The following is a 19198-nucleotide window of genomic DNA, read 5'->3' on the forward strand; positions in this document are numbered from 1 at the left end:
TTAATTGTCCCGCGGGGGGGTGGGGGGGCGGGGTGGTTCCCAATTAAAAATTATGTGACGATTGCCACATCACAAATGTGTGACATGGCAATATGTCACATCATACATTTCTGACTTGTCAAAATTGGCACGACATGGATTGATGACGTGTCAAAATGACACGTCATACATTTATGACATGCCAATTCGACACATCATATATTTATGACGTGTCATTTTGACATGTCAGACAATGCATGATGTGCCAAAATGGCACATCATAAGCATATGATGTGTCGATTTGGCACGTCATACATTTATGTCATGCCAATTTGACATGTCATTGAGAGGTGACGTGCCAACTTTGGCACGCCACTAAAAACATTGACGACATGTCACATTTTGACATATATGTATTTACTGATGTGTCACAGTTAGTGAATTATCCCTAATTTCAAAATCATTTCTCTACGCCAACCTCTCCCACTTTTTTTTACTGCTTTGATGTTAATAAAACTAGTCTATGCCTGTCAAAGTGCCGAAGAATATGAGAAGTGAGAACATTGAGAAGGCCTTGTGTTGCAAAAGGATTTTGGCCGTTGAAGGCTAATTCAACTTGAAAACAAGGACTCCTTCAATGGCCAGATCGTTTAGCAACACAAGGCAGTTCATCATCATCACAACTTCAGCTCCACATATTCTCTTCTTCAGTGGCAAAGGAATCGTCTCCTCCTTTTCTTCCATGTCAGCACCTTTTTCTTTTCTTTTTTTCTTTTTCTTTTTCTCAAATCCTCGTTCTCATTTCCATTTTTATCTTCTCAACTATTTTTATATTTTAATCATATGTGCTGTTCGATTTGATGAAACTAAACTTGATCTCTTTGAAAAAACAGGATGAAGGGAAGCTATAACCAAGAAGAGAGCAAAGAAAAAACAAGAGAGCTGCAAAGATAAAAGCCAAGGAGTTATGTGCAACCAGGGGCAACCAGGTTTTAAACATTAGGGGGGCCAAATTGAGAAAAAAAACTTTGGGGGGTCAAAACTAAGAAAATAAAAAAAATAAGGGGTAAAATTTAATTTTTTTTTTTTTTTTTTTTTTTTCAGAATTTTTTTTTGGGGGGGGAGGGGGAAATGTGTGCAACAGGCCATTTTGCCTGTAGATGGGTTCTTATTATTTTGGAAAAATTATATTTTAACCCCCTAAATTACCATTTATTTTTTAACTAACCCCACAAATTGCCAACACTCCAACTCCGGGCCCTTAAGCTACCAAAACCTTTGAAAAATGCTCAATTTGGCAAAATATCTTCATATTACCCTTGCCAAGTGTCATTTTTAAATTAAAAAAATATTTTTTTAAAAAAAATAAAATAAAATAAAAAAGTACACTAAAAAAAAACTTAAATTGGCTGCCGCCCAAACACCCTCCTTTCTATTTTTTTTTAGTTTTTTTTAAATGAAAAATGACAGGTGGCAAGGGTAATATGGGGATATTTCGACAAATGGGGCCTTTTTCAAAAGTTTTGGTAGTTTAGAGGGCCGAAGTCAGAGTGTTGGTAATTTGTGGGGCTAGTTGCAAAACGGGTAGTAATTTGGAGGGCTAAAATGTAATTTTTCCCTTTTTTTTTTTTTTTTTTTTGTTTTTGTTTTGTAATTAAAAAGGTAGAGGTAGGTGAGTAGTGACTACTCTAACTAGCCATGACCATGGTAACCCTTACCTACTGAGCAATTGCACAAGAATAATCTAGACGGCGAGAAACTGCAAACGCTCCCTCAAGTAGACGAGCTCTTTGAATAGCTGGCCTGTGAACTTTAATAGCCTCCTAAGCTGGAATTCTAGCAAGATTGAGATAAGTATCCCTGACAATTGGTTCAATCTACCATCAGTGATGAGATTTGGTTTAGTTAAAGCCAAGATGGTGATAAGTGAATCTCCCTCCAGAATAAGATGGCTGGCATTTATAGATAAGGCCAACTTTGTGGCTAGAAGAGCTGCTTTTGCCTCCCCTACATTCACATCAGTAGAAATTAGCTTCAAAGAGCTAGCAACCACAGCTTGACCATTTGCATTAGACTTTAGTAATCACTGCTTAGGCTACAAAGAAATTGGATCTAATAGCAGAATCAAAATTAGCTTTTAGATAACCATGAGGAGGGGCTTTCCACAGAGTTCTTCATGAAACAGAGATATCCCAAGCTTGATTGTGAGAGTAAACTGTAAACCTTGACCGCTTTAAGAGAGAATGCACATCCACCTGAGTAGAATTATGCACCACTTGGTTCCTAGAGAACCAAATTTCTGTAAAAACAAACTACTGTAATTTTTTTAACGGTCTAGATTTAATTCTACTTTCTTTTATTCTCATAGAAAACTTGATGTTAAATCTGGACCATTAAAAAATTACAGCATAAATGCTTTAGAAAACGCGCCACCTAGTTACTTTGGGCTCAAGTATGAGTTTGGCTTGCTCTCCCCTCCTTTTCATGACAGAGGGATGCTATTTTTGAGTGCAAGGATTGACATTGAAAAAATCCTTTGGACAACAATTCTGTTTGTTAGAATATCTATAATAGGTCGATATTTTTTTTTATTAGAATATTTACTATTTGTATATGATTGATTACCTTAGTTACATTCATTCTACCTGCTACATTTTCCTTGTAAATAAGGTCATATTGCATGTATTTGAAATTGATTAAGTTGAATAAAAGCCAAATGTAGCCCCTAAGGCTGAACCACTCCAAATTTTTTTGTATTCCTATTCTCTCTTGCATCTGCCACTTTTCTCACAATTTATATTTCATTACAATTTTTTACATATGTCACTTGTCATTTCCTTGTTTAAGAATGCTTATGTATATATATATAATCAATTGAAGTTTTTCTTTTTTTTCATTTTCAGTTGATAACGCATTCATGTTAAATACCCTATTTATATGAAGAGTAATGCTATATACTACACTTACCTGTCATTAGACTGATATGACAATACCCATTAGTCTTTGGATCAGCAAAAAAAAAATTCGAAGGTTGATGAACATTGTCACATCAACCTAATAAGATGAGGGTGGAATATGATTGTCCGTATTATATAGAATTATTTTATAAAAAAAAGTAGGGTAAGTGAAGGGAGCTAAGAAAGATAACCAAATCTTATGGTAAATATCTATATGAAAAATATTTTATATCTAAAAGACACGTTTCAAACTTTACAATTATTGTCCACTTCGAAAATGGATACTAACCATTTCATAATTATGATTAAAAATTGGTGTATGTAACGGTTTACAGAATGTCATTATTGACCCGTCTTTTAAAAATTAAAATGAAAAAGAATTATTGTATGCCTTTAAATGCACCAACTTAAATCTTGACCGTGAAGTAGATCCAATTCTTCAAGAAGTGTGTTAGGGTAATGCCTTGATAAATTGAACAACGACTTTGGCAGTATTCAGTGCTGCAAGGGGTCCAAATATCCGAATTGCATTCTGTCCTGATTGTCCTCCTGCTAAATCCGATAGCCCTCTGATGACTATCACTGGGAAGCCATTTGACAAGCTTGTCTGAAAAAAAACACCACTCTTTATTAGTTATTTCTTTATATATAATAAATCCCTACCATATTATTTAAGTGCAAAATGCATAACCATTCATAAAAGAAACTAAAATCTGTCTCAAATGAACAAAATGGAGCTCCCTTGTGCAGAACCTTTACAGCATGATATTGCCATTGATGTTGCAGAAGCTCACATTGATTAGATGCAGGCTTTGGCATTATCTTATATTAATTGGACCTGTTCACCTAATAACTTATATAATTTTCTTTTGGGAAGGTTGGATGTTATCCTAACTTAAGAGTACAACTTAGTTGCCATAAATCTAGGTCAATGTTAGGCCAGTTGTTAAAATATATTAGGAGATTTAATCTCATAGATTTGTTGTAATTGTGATTTGATTGTAATCAAGGCAGGTGGGTTCCGTATGGGATCTCTCACTTTATCTGCCCAAATTGCTAGCTTGGGCAGGTAATTGTCGTGGATTCTTATCAATCAAGCAAACTAATCCTAAGATGGACAAAGTTTCCCTCCAAATTATGTTTGAGGAATTTCTTTCTTCCAATTCAGTTTATTAAACTAATATATGTTCTTAGAGCATCTGAGAATCACATTCTATAAAAAGAAATGTCAATTTAATAGACCTTAGGCTAGCTTGAATGGATCAACATCCTCCTGAATTTGTTAGCCTTTAGAGAACTCCAATTACTGCAATATCAACCTATTGTTTTAAATTAAAGGCTCAGGAAACTTGTCATAACTACACTGATTAGTATATAGAATGATTAGGAAACTTGCCATAACTACACTGATTAGTATATACATAGATAGAGTGATTAGGAAACTTGCCATAACTACAGCTGCGCTCTCCATATCTACTGATGACACCAGAAAGGTCTGAACCAGAAAATCCCTGTAAGCTGCATTATCCACAAAGATGTTGGCCGTTGAGCCCCTCAGTCCGACTACTAGCTTCGGCTTTCTTGGGAGGCACACGCTCGAATTAACACACCGTTCCAGTTCAATCTGTTGCAGTTGTTAAATTGAAGGGTGCATAAAATATTTTCTTAAAAATATTTTTTCTATTTAATTTAAATGTTTGGTGCATCATAAAATAGTGGTCAACTTGAAAATGTTTCAGTTGACAAAGAAAAATATCATTCACGAGGCGTAAAATGGCTAATTTACACTTTTCATCTGTGTAAACTATTTTCCGTTGCTCTCCCACACCCCAGGCAGGCAATTCCACAATTATGAGAGGGATCTATGGGGCTCCCTAAATGCCTTTCTGGATATTCCTCAATATCCTGGACATTTACGGAATGTGAGAAACAGATGAATATCATCTGCTTCCGGAAGAAATCGAAGAATTTTTTGGGAATCCTTACTTTCGTTGCAAGTCTCGAGTTGCCCGAACTATTGCCCGGGCAAGTGGGCCTCACAAGATCACAATTACCTGCTCATGCAATTTGGAAAAAAAATTGCACTGGATCTCAACCTCACTCCCGAAGGCCTTCTATGTTCACACGCTCTCATTTTCCCTGTCTCTATCTCTTCCTCACAGTTCCTCTGATTATATGAAAATATATAAACTATTAGGCGATTTTTCACACCAGCCAAACGTCAAAAATGTTTTTAGAACCATTTTCAAGGTTACAAAACAAACACTGAAAAATAGCCACATTTTTTAACAAAAAATATTTTACTTCTAAACAAAACATAAATAAAACCTTAAGAGGACAGTCAGATTTTGAACGGTTCCTTGTTTTGTAGGCTGTAATGCCCCATCACTGATGGAAAAACGATCAAGAAGAAAGACTAACAGATACCATGACAAAATAATCTAAAAAGAAGAAGAAGAAGAAGGAAGCCTGAAATGTTAGTCATAAATTTTGGGTAGAACTCACCCTTGAAAACCGGCTTGCAAGGAAAGAGTGTCCAAGAACTTATATACACATGGTTAATATTAGATTTAACCCATATGGGACACAAGTATCGTAACACATACCTTCAAGTTGTCAGCAAGATGAAGCCAATGCTTAGTCGTTTGTGCCCAAACCAGCAGCCGAGCTGTGTTGGGCTTCCCCAACTCGGAGAAGAATTGCTCGGAGCCATATACAATACGTCCCAACAAATTAGTTCCTTCATCTTTTGGTACGTTGTAGCTTGCAACATCCAAGTGAGCAATGCCATTAGGGTCCAATGTTCCGTTGGGGTTCTGTCAACAAAAAGATTTACATATACCAAATCTAAAACATGAAAAGAGACTGAAGTTATGGAGTGAACTCAGACATATAAATACCTGCCAGTCCCAAATGCCGGTGTGAGCAAATTGTTTGGGAATGGAAACATCTCCAATGGACAGAGAATCATTTACATTCCCAGCAATGCCGAAATGGACAATGCCTTGTATGTCAAATAGATCCAGCATCTGTTGAGTTGCTGCAGCAGCATTTACCTGGTTGAGCCAACACCACATTGAATTAGGTTGGGGGTGAGACTCTTCATTCAGCAAGCAAGCACGACTACGTAACGATCTAGGTAAAACGTTCGCTACATATGTGTTGTAATGTCAAAATAACTAATCAATGTGGAGTTTCCATATTCTTTCAGCAATAACGACTATGTAGCAGTACCCCAAAATGACTACGCAATTTTGAGCTTCCTTAGAGTACTTATATTGCTCAGTTTCACCCAATAAATAAAATATACGTTACTTAACACTCATGAGGGAATTTATAAATCTCCCATATAGATCGTCCTAATATGTGAGGACTCGGAGTTGTTGCAATCTCCCCTCCTAATTAAACTCTTAACATTCTTGTTAGGGCCACACTATGCAGTGTTCCAGTATCACATGACGTTAGTAAGTGGCTTTAATACCATTTACAACGACCCAGGAAAAGCGATAGTCACATTTGCGCTATCATGCAAAAAGAACTAGTTAATTTGGAACTTTCCTATAATTATTTATAAAACCCAGTTCTACCTAGTAAATAAGCAATGTGAGACTTAACACCCATGAATATCTCTATAAACCACCTATTCTATGTTGGCTATATTTCATCTTCTTAATATAAAACCGGTATGACAGACTGTAAGGTGAAAATTAAAGCATACAGAGAGAATTTGTTTACTGTGAAATTGAAAAATCAAACTGTTTGTGCTGGTATTCATGGTCATCCTATGCAGGTAAAAGTGCCATTTGGACAACATGCAATATCTATGACTATGGCAAACAGACAAAGAAATGAGAAAAGCTGATATTTGCTGCATCTGCCATCAACAGAAAGTGAAAAGGTTAAATCTATATTTACCATTCCAATTCCACATCTCACGAAGATGACTTTCTTCTCATGGATCTTTCCCACCCGAAATCGCCGGCCTGCAATCCCAACTCATCTTTTTTTTCAACACAATAATTTTTCTACATAAACTATATATAAATTCAACAAATTACACAGCTAGAGGGAGAAAACCCAAACCTGACAAATCCACAAAAGGGTGAGTCCTGTGAGGCTTAAAAGTCCCAGTAGCGAAAAATGCTTTCTCTTCAGGTGGATACACAGTAACCAGACCCAGATAAGGCCCTTTGCGGTTAATTTCTTTGATCACATTTAAAGAATTCCACCTTTTTAATGGAAAAGAAAATGCTGGAACAACTAGCAAGCAAACTAAAACCAGCCATTTTCTCATTAGTTTTGCAGCCATGGTTATTTAGAATATAAAAAATTCAAAAATAAAAAACGTACCCTTTATAGTAAAGTTCGTCAGAACTGCCAGCCAATACAGCCATAATATTTTTGGAATATGTTATTTTTAAGGAAGGGAGTCATTCACAATCAATGGGTTTGTTTTGCCTAGAACAAAACAGAGTAGTGGGTTCTTAGTTATAAAATTAATAAAAAGTGATGATGTGATATAAAATAAAAGGAATTTGTATAAAAAAGTGAAAAAAAATTTGTATTATAGTGAACTTTTTTTATTTGAATAATAATAAAAAAATTATTGATGTAATATAAAAAGTGAAAAAAGTATGAATATTTTGATGTTGATTATTATTGAAAATTTGAAAAAGTGAAAAAAAAAAAAAAAAAAAAAAAAGTACATGTATAGTAGTAACCACTACTCTGTTATGTTTCGACACTTAACAAACAAGCCATATATTACTCAATTATTTCACAACCAAGACGTATGGAGTGGGACCCTGCATATGGATTTCAGATATAAGATTCATCCTATGTGTCTTGAGGTTGTAAGATGGTTGTATAAAAGTTGTAATTTTATCATTTTTCTATTTTTAAACTTCCTCCTGCTTTCGGCTATTCCCTCCCTTTTCCCATGATGTTTGTATACATACTCGAGAAATGCTAGAGTTTTTTTTAATGCTTTTTTAGTGTCTATATGAAAGAACATAAATGTAATAAAAATATATATTTATGTCCTTCTGAATGACATAAATGCAATTTTTTTATTTTTTTATTACATTTATATAAATACCAAAAAAAATACTAAAAAAGCTCTAACAAATTTTGAATTAAATTTAATACATGTGATTATTATTGATTTGTTATTTTGTACATAGAAGAAAAGCTATTGGTGGGACCAAAGTATTAACTATAGGTCACGTCTGATTTTGATAGGGTCGGGCTTAATTTTTAGGCCGAAAAATTTAAATATTTAACTCCATGCCACTGCGGCAGAATTAGGATCGTGGATTACAAGGGCAAGATTAAAAAACAAAACATTAAAAATATCAATGAATATAACTAAAAATTGATTTAAAATATATAATTTTGGTAAGATTCCAGCTTTGTTAACCTCGCCTATCTTTTAAAATATCTAATGTATCTTTCAAGTTTCAATGTTCACTTGTTTTGATGTAAAAAAAAAAAAAAAAAAAAAAATCTGGTAAGCAATTTGGTAAATGTTGTATGAGAATATGAGCAATGTGGTCATCATGGTAATGTTTATATGCCCTTCTTTCTTTCTTTTTTTCTTTTCAATTATAATTTATATGCCATTCTTTCTTTCTATCTTTCTTTCCAATTATAATTTATATGTCATTCTTTCTTGTCGACAATGACTTAATGCTACCATGGAGATTACGTGGAATACAACAAAATTAGGTCTTAAAGTCCACGTACATATTATTCGCTTATTGGCTTTAAGACAAAATATTAGCTTTAAAAATTTATATTTAGTGAGAATTAGGAGGGTCATTTGCCTCCTCTCGCCCATCCCTAACTCTATATGCCATTCTTTCTTGTTGACAATGACTCAATGCTATCATGGAGATTACGTGGAATACAACAAAATTAGGTCTTGAAGTCCACGTACATATTATTCGCTTATTGGCTTTTAGACAAAATATTAGCTTTAAAAATTTATATTTAGTGAGAGGTAGGAGGGTCATTTGCCTCCTCTCGCCCATCCCTAACTCAGCCGCTATATATATATATATGCGCACGCAGTTATACACAATTTTGCCAAAAAGACGGATGCAATAAGATATATCTTGTCTGCATTAAGATTTAAAACTTGTTGTCTACTTTTAGGAAATGAGGATATGCTTTTGGGATTACTTCACCTTTGTGGCATCCAACCCCATCAAGAACAAAGAGAGGCACTCTTTTTTGTAGGCACTCTTTTTTGTGTATGGGGATAAACCCGATGCTCAATCGGCATTGATGGAGCCTCGCCCATGAGATTACTTGTAAATTAAAATCATTTAAATAAATCAGTAAAGAATATAGATAGATATCTTCTATATTTTATCATAGTAGTGAAAAGGCCAAATAATTAATGTTAGAGATAACTTCATTTAACGGTACCGAACTTTCACACTTTTTAAAGAATGTACCTGAATTTCAAAATGTCTAAATTTAGAGTATTTATTTTTCAAAAAATCTCAATTAGAGGTCTTCTGTTAGGATTTACCGTTAAATCCTATCAAAATTCTCAAAATATTCTTGTGTTTATTTTTTTAAAAAAAAATAAAAATAAAAAATATAGAAAATTTCAAAGATTTAAGCATGGGCATTTTTACAAATTCCATTAAATTCTAACCAACACCTATATTTTAGCAATTTTTTTTCTTTTTTCTTTTTCCCTAAAAAAGATGAGTATTTTGAAAATTTTGATAAGATTTAACGACAAATCCTAATGAAGGACTCCTAATTGAGACTTTTTGAAAAATGAATACCCTAAATTTAGACGTTTTGAAGTTCAGATGCCTTCTGTCAAAAATGGTAAAAGTTTGATACCCTTAAGTGAAGCTGTCCCTTAATGTTTTTTATTTGAAGTTCAGATGCCTTCTGTCATATTTTCTTGCATATTATATGTGCTTGAAAAATATCGACGGTTGGAAATTAAGAACTACCCATCCATAAAAGATTCAAATTTCATATACATATATATATATATATATATATATATATATATATGAAAAAGTACACAGATCCCCTTCAAACTACAAATCAATTGTCAATATCCTCTTCAAACTACCAATTGTGTCAATATTCTTCCTCAAACTACCAAAAAAATGAAGTGCTAGTTTAAATGAGTTATGTGTACTTTCTCCCTATTGAAAAATAAAAAAATAAAAAATTAATTAAAAAAAAAAATCTCCCTTAGTCAAAGAAACTGTAGCAACTGCAGTCGTTAATCTAATAAAAAGTATTGAATTGCTCCATTAAGGAACCTAAAAGCACCTTGCTTACTTGCTTTATGCTTGGGTTCCATCTTTTGACCTTTGAAGTATAATCACTTTATTACAGTCAAAAGAGAAAGAGATCATCTTAATTCTTAAAGAGTTCTCCTTTTTGGTCATCCCCCAACAACATTAGATGACGACTATTTTTTACAACTTAAAATAATATCAAAAGCAAAACAATCTAAAACCAACTCTTTTTCTGGTACCAACATATAAACCCCACAGAATCCACCCATCCATGACAACCACCTTCATTGGAGTCATCATCTGATACCCATCCATGATCTACCTTCTACATTCAAGATTAATTAAATAAACATGGCATTTTGAGAAGGTACCTACACTTATAGAAACGTAATGCAAAAGCATGTAATTGGAAAAAGAGAGAGAAATTACAGATCAGAACTCTGGACAAACAAAGGTCAATCAATCAAACTCTCAAGCAACTGATTTAAAACTCTCAAGGGTCAGGCCAAGAACTCTTTCTACTTTCAATTTATGGAAAGCATCAGCCGGTCCATTCACCACTTGAAGCAAACCACATGTATAAGAAATGCTAAGAAAACCAAATGGAAGTCTCAAGATTGCTGTCATACCGAAATGATTCCACAAAAAGAAAATTTCATTTTATGTATTGTCCTTTTCTTACAGTGAACAAGGGATGAACCCAGCCCCCCTAAAAGCCCTACAGTTACAACTTCACATTGTACAGATTACACCACAAAATGCATGAAAAATTATGGAAAACCCTCGTCACAAACTCAGATTTAAGCAGTGAGAGGAGGGGAATTTTTTGGGGGCCAGCTTTGCACCTTGGAAGAACCGAATATGCAACCCGAATCTCTTTCATTCAATAAATAATTCTCAGGGGTGTCAAATGCTGGAGAATCACCATGTTGCTCTACAAAATCATAACATCCAAAGAATGTATTGTAAAAATCACGAACAGATTTTACCGGTTTTGAAGTCCTTCAATAGCCTTTTTCCACTGCCATGCTCTTTGTTTTGCATCCTCGAATGACATCACCTTTTTTGGCTGAACATAACGTAAGCTTGAATCAGAAAAAGAGATGCAACAGAGGAAGGAGTAAAACCATTTTACTTTTTCTTTTTCTTTTTCTTTTTTAATTCAAAGTTTACGGCAACAACCAATCATAGCATCGATTTGTCATGCTAATGAAAATCACTAGAACTGACTAAAGACTAGTGGTATCATAAGACATATTGGAGAAGACTACTGCAACATTTCAAATACCATGACAAGGCCCACTCCGATTGTCTACTGCTAAGATTAACTTTTTGCTATTAATTTCAGGGCAGCATAGGGTTTTTTAGGGGGTTGAGTGAAAATGAAATATGCCCCTGAATCCCTGATTATGATAGAGCATGGAGTAGAGAGTGCGTACTGTGCAAATCTTGAAATGTGAAGGACTTGTGACTTGGACGCTGAGGTCATTAGGATTGTCTGACCAAATTATGTTTCCCTTTACAATCAGTTTTGAAGGGTCCACATAGATCAATTTGGGCTTGTTGGTGAGGATAAGCTGCACCTTCTTGCTACTTAATTTCTGTATTTTCTTCACCATTGAGATCATAAGAACAGATTCCCCAGGATCCAGGAACTGTTGCCTGTTAACATGGTAAGCATACAGATTAGATATGCCTGCCACAAGTGACCCAGCGGGCATACATACAAATACTAACAAAAAAACTGATGCGGGTGGCCAAGCTTAAAAACTACAAATGCTACATATTTAAAACTCTGAATTTCAGCCCCACGCACTTCTCAAGAATCCAAAACGTCGACAAAAAACAATTCTTTCAGCCCAATTTCTAGAGAAATTAGCCAATAGTCCTTCCTAAGAGGAAGATTCTAACGGTGTATTTGTTGGATAGCTCCAACCAAGACCTTTCTCTCTTTCAGCACAGCAAAATGTTCTATATAACTAGGAAGATATTAAATGGAGAGCTCCAACCAAGATCTTTCTTTCAGTACAGAAAATTGTACTATACAACTTCTCCCGAGCATGTTTACTGAAGGAAATCAACAGTCTAAACGCTAACTTTAGAGAGTCAAAAGTTTAAAACCCAAGCCTCTTATAAAATTTCAAGACAATCTTCCTCATATTTCCTTCTACAAAAACTTGGAAATTATTAGAAAACCAAGAAATTTGAAAATTCATCTGCAAAGTGTATAAATACTACAAGGCATCCTTCAAAAGAACCAATTCCGAATCAAATGGATAGTGTACTTAATATCAGGTCCAACCGCCATCTTAGGCATAAGAACCTTTGAGGCTCCTTCCAAGCAACAAGCACAACAAGATAACAATCACAACCTCTCAAGGGTTTCAAACTCACAACAGATAGAATGGAACATCAGAGACTCACAGGTTTTCTGTAACAGTAAAACATGGGTTGATGTTACACCCAAACAAAGCAAAAGGCATTGAGACTATACCACTTTGAATCAAACGAATCAATTGAAGCAAGCCTAGTTATATGGGCAGATCCTTCAGATGATGATGCAGCACCAGAATTCACATCAGCTTGTCTTGCTGAACCATCCCCGATGTGTGAAAGGTTCCATGATGAATTCTGAACATCATCACCCTCACTTGATTGAACCTTAAAATTATAAGAAAAATATCAGAATTATGTAAACAAAAAACTTTCTAAAAATTATACGGCCAAATAAAGGCAGGGATGCTTGGGAAGAGAGATATTTCTTTTTAAATTGAAGTTTTCACACACAATGGAAGCCATACCCCTGGTTCCAGAGCAAGTTTTGGAGGGGTTTGTCCTCTTAAATTCTTCCAGTCAACTCCCCTAAAAAATGGGTGCATCTTGAGTACCGCATAACCATCAGGTCCAGCACCTGGTCTTCTGCTGGGATCTAAATCCTGCATCATGGTTGTAGCTGTTTAAGGGCAGTTATACACTTAATGAAGCAATATCAAATAAAACATTGTATCACATGTAATTGATATCACATAAGAAAAAAAGAAATCATCCTATCTATAAGCATAGATCTGTTGTCAGAATGTGTATCTCTGTTGTTGTTTCCTCATGGAGGATAACTTAATTAATTAAAAAAGACTTAGAAGATTTTTTTATATAAATAAAGATGACTTCTTCTCATAAAAGCAATTGGACACTATAAGTTATCTAGATTCTGGTTTTATTTGGACCTCCTGGTTCACTAATAGCAGAAGGATGAAATTCAGTCAGTAAAACATATCACCATGCAAAGGGAAGGACCTTCCACTTTCCAGGAGATAAGTGGGATCGTTCTCTACAGTTCTCATTAAAGATCAATACGGCCTGTACTTGTCCCGCTGGCCTTTTTTTTATCCTGGTAGAATGAATATCTTTGTACTTCAAACACATATATGGACGAAATGATTAGGATAAACTGCATTTTATGACCCTCAACTATAAGGTCGATTACAATGTCTACCATATGATTTAAATTTAAGCAATCAACTCTCTAAATTATGGGGTCAGTCATAATTTTCTCATACGTTAAAGTTTCCCCAATTTTCGTTGTAATGAACCTTAAAATCCACACACTTATCACATCATTACACTTATTCACTGTTCAAACAGAATTGTGACAAGTGGCAATTAAATAAAGCCAAGGTTTTAAAGGGTTGTTTCTACTGGGCATTAAACTTTTGGTTTGGACTCAAATCTCTTTGTTGTTAAGGGTACGTTTGGTATGCAAAATGGCAATTTCATTAAAAAAATGAATAGTTGTTACTGGGAATGAGAGAATGTAGAATGAAATGACTATTCCTATTCCTTAGTTTGGTGACAATACATATGCTCTCATTGGAATTGTACCAAAATTACTAAAATATCCAAGATAACAAAATCACGTTGTCATTGGCTTCTACAATTTGTTTAATCCTTGCAATTTCCCTTCAAAGGCTGATTTCAGATCTTGGAGTTCAATCATGTAGCCCCAAAACCCTAGCTATTCCCAGGAGTAAGATACTAACCAAACAGATGGAATGGCTATTCTTGGCTATTCTGCAAGAATAGCTATTCCATTCGTGACTCTAATCTGCGTACCAAACGTACCCTAAATATTTACTTATTAAGAAACTGCTATCGCCCTTAACAATAGACTTCGTAAGATTGAAAATGTTAATTATGAAGTAAATTACTTATGTTATTTTCTCTAAATTAAAATCTTAAAATGAAAAACAAAAATTAAAACAAAAAAGAACCTTTTAAAAACAACCCGTGCATTGCACAGGTTACAAGCTTGTGTCAAAAATGGCAGACAGCTAGGTATCTCTTCCCTCGAACAGAATAGCAAACCATATGCCTTCAATCCTGTGCCAACATGAGATCGTCCTATAGCACAGTTATAGCTGAAAACCCATCATAATAACACGGTCCAAGTCTAATTTGTGCTTTTACCTCGCCAATGTTTGTAATCAATTTTTTGACGAATAGCAAAGAAAAAAAGTTCCATAGATAAGGGGAAAAAACAATATTTAAGAGAACAGTAGTAGTTTAACATATACAATCATAGCATGCTTACACAAACACTCAAGCTACCACAGTTAAGGTTTTAGCTTACCAATAACCGGTCAATGAGATCTCTTGCCTCCTCTGAAAAATAGTCAGGAAATCTAATATCTCTGGCTATAATTCTTTGGAAAATGAGCCATTCACTTGCATCTTTGAAAGGAGAGGTCCCTGAAAGCATTTGGTACAAGGTGCAGCCAAGTGCCCAGAGGTCATTTCTGTTTTGATATGTTCAAAAAAGGCAAAAGGAAGTTATCCTACGTATGCAGTACAAATTTAACCAAAAAAAAAAAAGAACGAACAAGGTGAAGTAGGAGAACCAGGTATTGCTTCAGAATAAATAAATAAATAAGTAGAAAACTAAGCTTCAGTATTTAGTATTAATTGCAATAATAATGCAGTCTAATATAAATGTGTGGCTTAATTGAAAAAATAGTCACTCACCCGAAAGTTGCAGGAGAAGAATTGAGAACTTCTGGAGGAACATATGCAGCTGTCCCCACAAACGTACAAGCCTTATCATCTGGACAAGCCATCAACTGAACATTTTTAATCTCTCTCTCAAAAGTACAATTTGACAGCTTCCACATGACAAGATTTAATCTAACCTGATGTAGCGTTAGGAAGGACTGTAATTCGGCTATCCTGCATAGGCTTTACACTCCCAAAATCGGCAATTTTAATATGTCCTTCTGCAGTAAGCAGCAAGTTCTCGGGCTGCCATTTGAGAAACTTTTAGAATAATTCATCTACCAATGAAATGGTGCATGAGAGCTAGGAAATACCTTAATATCACGATGTATCAAGCCTAGACTATGTATGTATTCAAGTGCATCCACAACTTCTGCTGCATAGAAGCGAGCTTCATCCTCTGACAAACGGCCTTTCTGCAGATACAAGTAACTGATAGTGGATTCTGTACAATGACAAGCTAAAAGGCAACACTACATACTAGAAACGTAATAACAGATTAGAATTCAAAATCACATCCTCTTTTAGTATGAGAGACATAAAAAGAGAAACACCTAGCATCATTCAACATTTAAATGATGGAAACATTACAAGTAATTTAGGAAATAGATACAAATTCACCATATTTATTGATATCTGATCAAGTACCAAAGATCACCTGATAAAATATAACTATCTACCTCATGAAAAAAGTGGCCAAATGATTTTTGTCTGAACAAATCAGATATATTTCTGCAATGGATGTATGCCATTAAGTTTCTTATAAACTTACCCTGGTTATTTGATCAAAAAGCTCTCCACCTTCACAGGATTCAAGTGCCATGTCTTCACGATATAGTAAAACAAACCAGTATCAAATAATAATCCGAATAAGGCAAAACCCAAAAAACATAACAAATAACAAAGAGCACATAAAGAACACCAGTACAAATGAAGTGGAAGCCAAAGGAAGTATTAAAGACATCAAAAACTAAGAACAAATTACACTAAGAATACCTACACAGTGAAAAGGTATCTTGAAATGTAAAAAATAGCCGCACTATGCCAGGATGATCCAATTGATCAAGCACAATGCGTTCCAACTTCACATAAGCTGTTTTATTTTCTTTGGTGATGAACTTTTTGTCCATGATCTTCAATGCATACACAATTCCTGTCTCCTTCTTCTTTGCCCTAACAACCTGTTAGTATCATTTATTTGATGTTCAGAGACAATTCAATATAAATAAATCAATAACTACACAGTGTAAAACTGACATGAAGCGGCAACTATGAGCCCCACGCATAACATATGTATTGTTTTCTTGCATGTACAATAATGCGTATGACATTGGGTTTAATCACACAGATGGAAAGGCTGAATTTTGGGTAAAACCCGGCAGGCCAATCAAACAAAAACTAGAACAGTTTGAGTAAATATATCCGGCAGAGCCAAGAAACCTTCAGGTGAAATGGATAGTCAATCCATACTGTCTACCAACTGAAAATCACCATGATATGTCACATAAAACACTTCAATGGTACACATTGATTAGCACAATAAGAGGAAAGTTGCATAAGAAAATAATTTGACTTGGGCTTCACAAAGCTCTTAGACATAGTGACACAGTCGCTGTTCATCATAATAACAGTCTGCTTCTTTTTCAAATCCTTAATTTTATTTTATTTTTGGTATAGGCTTAAACTTATAGAAGTAATGGTGAGAAACTCCACCAATTCAAACAGGCCATGTTGTCTCAAGAATGCACAAATGAACTCAATTGATAAAAATTCTCTCTTTTTTCTTATTTGGGGTGAGAGGGGGTAGAGAGTGATAATGCAAATTTTGAATCTTGGAAGAGCCGCATTTTTTTCATTTTCTGGAAACAACAAAGCACCAATATAAAGTTCCAACATAATTTAAAATTAAAAGATCATTGGTCAGATTCCTCAGCAACCAATGAAAGAGGCATTGAAAGAAAGAAAGAAAGAAAAAAGACCATTGGTCAGATTCCTCAGCAACCAATGAAAGAGGCATTGAAATGAAATCCAGTGTTCCATCACATCTCCATTTCAGAACCCAATTTATCAAACCTGGGTTTCTATAATTCAGAATAATGCATATTTAACATATCAATCTAAACCGCTATAAAAATGCCATTAAAACCCCACAAATGATTTTATTGCACAATACCCACTGATCATCATTGGAGAATTACTGCCCATGTATAAACAAACCAAAATAGACGAATCATGAGTTTTTATCATATAAAAAAAGGGACAAAAAAAAAAAACTAATATTAATGTATCATCATTCATACACCATCAGATACTCCATACCACCAAACCGTCAAAACCCAACAATCTACAAAAAAAAAAAAAAAACATAACAAACCGACACAACCAAGATAACGAAAAAGACAAAGGAACAAAATCTAAACCATAAAAACCACCATAATTTGCAAAATGAAAATGGAGAAAAAATTATATATATGTAAACCTTGGAATAGGAACCAACGCCATAGATCTTGCCCAACTCAAAATCCTGAACAGAGAAATTCTCTTGAGGTGCCCTAAAAGCGAAGCTCTTGGATCTCTGCACACTCCGACCATTGGAAGAACTCCCCTGAATTTTCAACTTGGAATCAAAATCTTTCTCCATTGCCAACATCTCTCTCTCTCTATCTCTGTCTACAGAATTGTCTACATATTCTCTCTCTAAACCCACATTCTCTCTCCCTCTGTTTAGAACCAAAAAAAATTGGGAGCAGAGCTGAGACCAATGGAACACAGAGAGACTCCTCTGTTTGATATTATTCTCTGAAAAAGAAAAAGAAAAGGTGGGGTTTCCCTTATTGGGGGTTATATATAATTATATGTATATGGGTATGTGTGTGTATAGCTGAAGATGATCAGCTTTTGGCAAATTAGCTTTTGCTTTGGATGTCAATTTTCAGAACCCTAGAAAGTATAATGGATGATGGGGGGGGAGGGGAGAGAGAGAGAGTGGATTGGTATTATTTTTGATGGAGGAGAGGAAGGTATGGGGATTGAAGAGAAGAGAGTGGCACATGGGACTGAATGATTCTCTACACCTATAAAAGAGAGGAATGAAGGTAGGGATGATGTTGATGCTCATTGCTCCATATGATTGGGAGCCATGTCAAGGGGGAAAAAAAAAATCTTGCATTTTATTGTATATTTAGTGAATAAATTTTTTTGTACAATAATCAAGAGTGATTTTATAAAAGAAAATGGTGGATTACTGGATTGTAATTATTTGTACATAGGTTTAGATGTAATAATATTTGTAATTAAGATTAATGATACAGCTATTACTCTTTAATAATTTATTGACACGTGTTAGCATATGGTAGGACATTTTCATTTCTTTAATAATTTAAAGACCAAAGTAATGCCCTTTTTTTTTTTTTTTTTTTTTGTCTTTTTCATTTCTTAAAAATAAAAATTATTTTAATTCGTATATTTTTGCTATTTTCAATCGCAGAAGAGAGACATTGCATAGCCAATGATAAATTAGTATGGTACATTAACCAAATTGAAAATATTGGTAGGACATTACAAATTGCGTGGTAAATTAAAAATTTTAAATGTAATTTTCCAAAAAAAAATATGATGTAATACCCTCCAATCATATGCCGACATAGGTTAAAAAGTTGTAAAGGAATTATATACTTAGCATTTTTTTTAAAATTGAATGGTTTAGATGTTTTTATTTTAATATTCTTTATTTTTAAAATTTCTCATATACCATTATAATTCGGTTAATGAAATTTTAAAAATTTTACTCTATAATCATCTTTTTTTTTTTTTTTTTTGGAACACAGAACTCTATAATCATCTTAAAACATATAGAACATCTTGATCATATATAATATATATTGCATAAGATTTTCTTTATAAGATTATTTTGTTTGTATAATATTATTTTCTAAG

The 19198-nt window shown here is 34.2% G+C and overlaps 2 protein-coding genes across 2 annotated transcripts; both read right to left on the minus strand.

Annotated features, from left to right (window-relative positions):
* Positions 1 to 3216: 3216 nt before the first annotated feature.
* On the minus strand, positions 3217 to 7252 carry LOC133879726 (bark storage protein A-like). The gene is made up of 6 exons (XM_062318440.1): positions 7020 to 7252; positions 6852 to 6919; positions 5837 to 5992; positions 5543 to 5752; positions 4384 to 4560; positions 3217 to 3543 (listed from the first exon to the last, which is right to left on the minus strand). Exons 1-6 carry the CDS (start codon positions 7243 to 7245, stop codon positions 3388 to 3390), a joined length of 993 nt encoding a protein of 330 aa, XP_062174424.1. The 5' UTR covers positions 7246 to 7252; the 3' UTR covers positions 3217 to 3387.
* Positions 7253 to 10850: 3598 nt separating this feature from the next.
* LOC133879725 (3-phosphoinositide-dependent protein kinase 1) lies at positions 10851 to 18362 on the minus strand. Its single transcript, XM_062318439.1, has 11 exons — positions 17742 to 18362; positions 16263 to 16443; positions 16035 to 16087; positions 15577 to 15678; positions 15400 to 15508; positions 15236 to 15314; positions 14844 to 15009; positions 13018 to 13152; positions 12711 to 12877; positions 11656 to 11878; positions 10851 to 11285 (listed from the first exon to the last, which is right to left on the minus strand). Exons 1-11 carry the CDS (start codon positions 17910 to 17912, stop codon positions 11202 to 11204), a joined length of 1470 nt encoding a protein of 489 aa, XP_062174423.1. The 5' UTR covers positions 17913 to 18362; the 3' UTR covers positions 10851 to 11201.
* Positions 18363 to 19198: the final 836 nt, after the last annotated feature.

Source organism: Alnus glutinosa, chromosome 10 (assembly GCF_958979055.1).
Source record: "Alnus glutinosa chromosome 10, dhAlnGlut1.1, whole genome shotgun sequence".
NCBI classification, from domain to species: domain Eukaryota; kingdom Viridiplantae; phylum Streptophyta; class Magnoliopsida; order Fagales; family Betulaceae; genus Alnus; species Alnus glutinosa.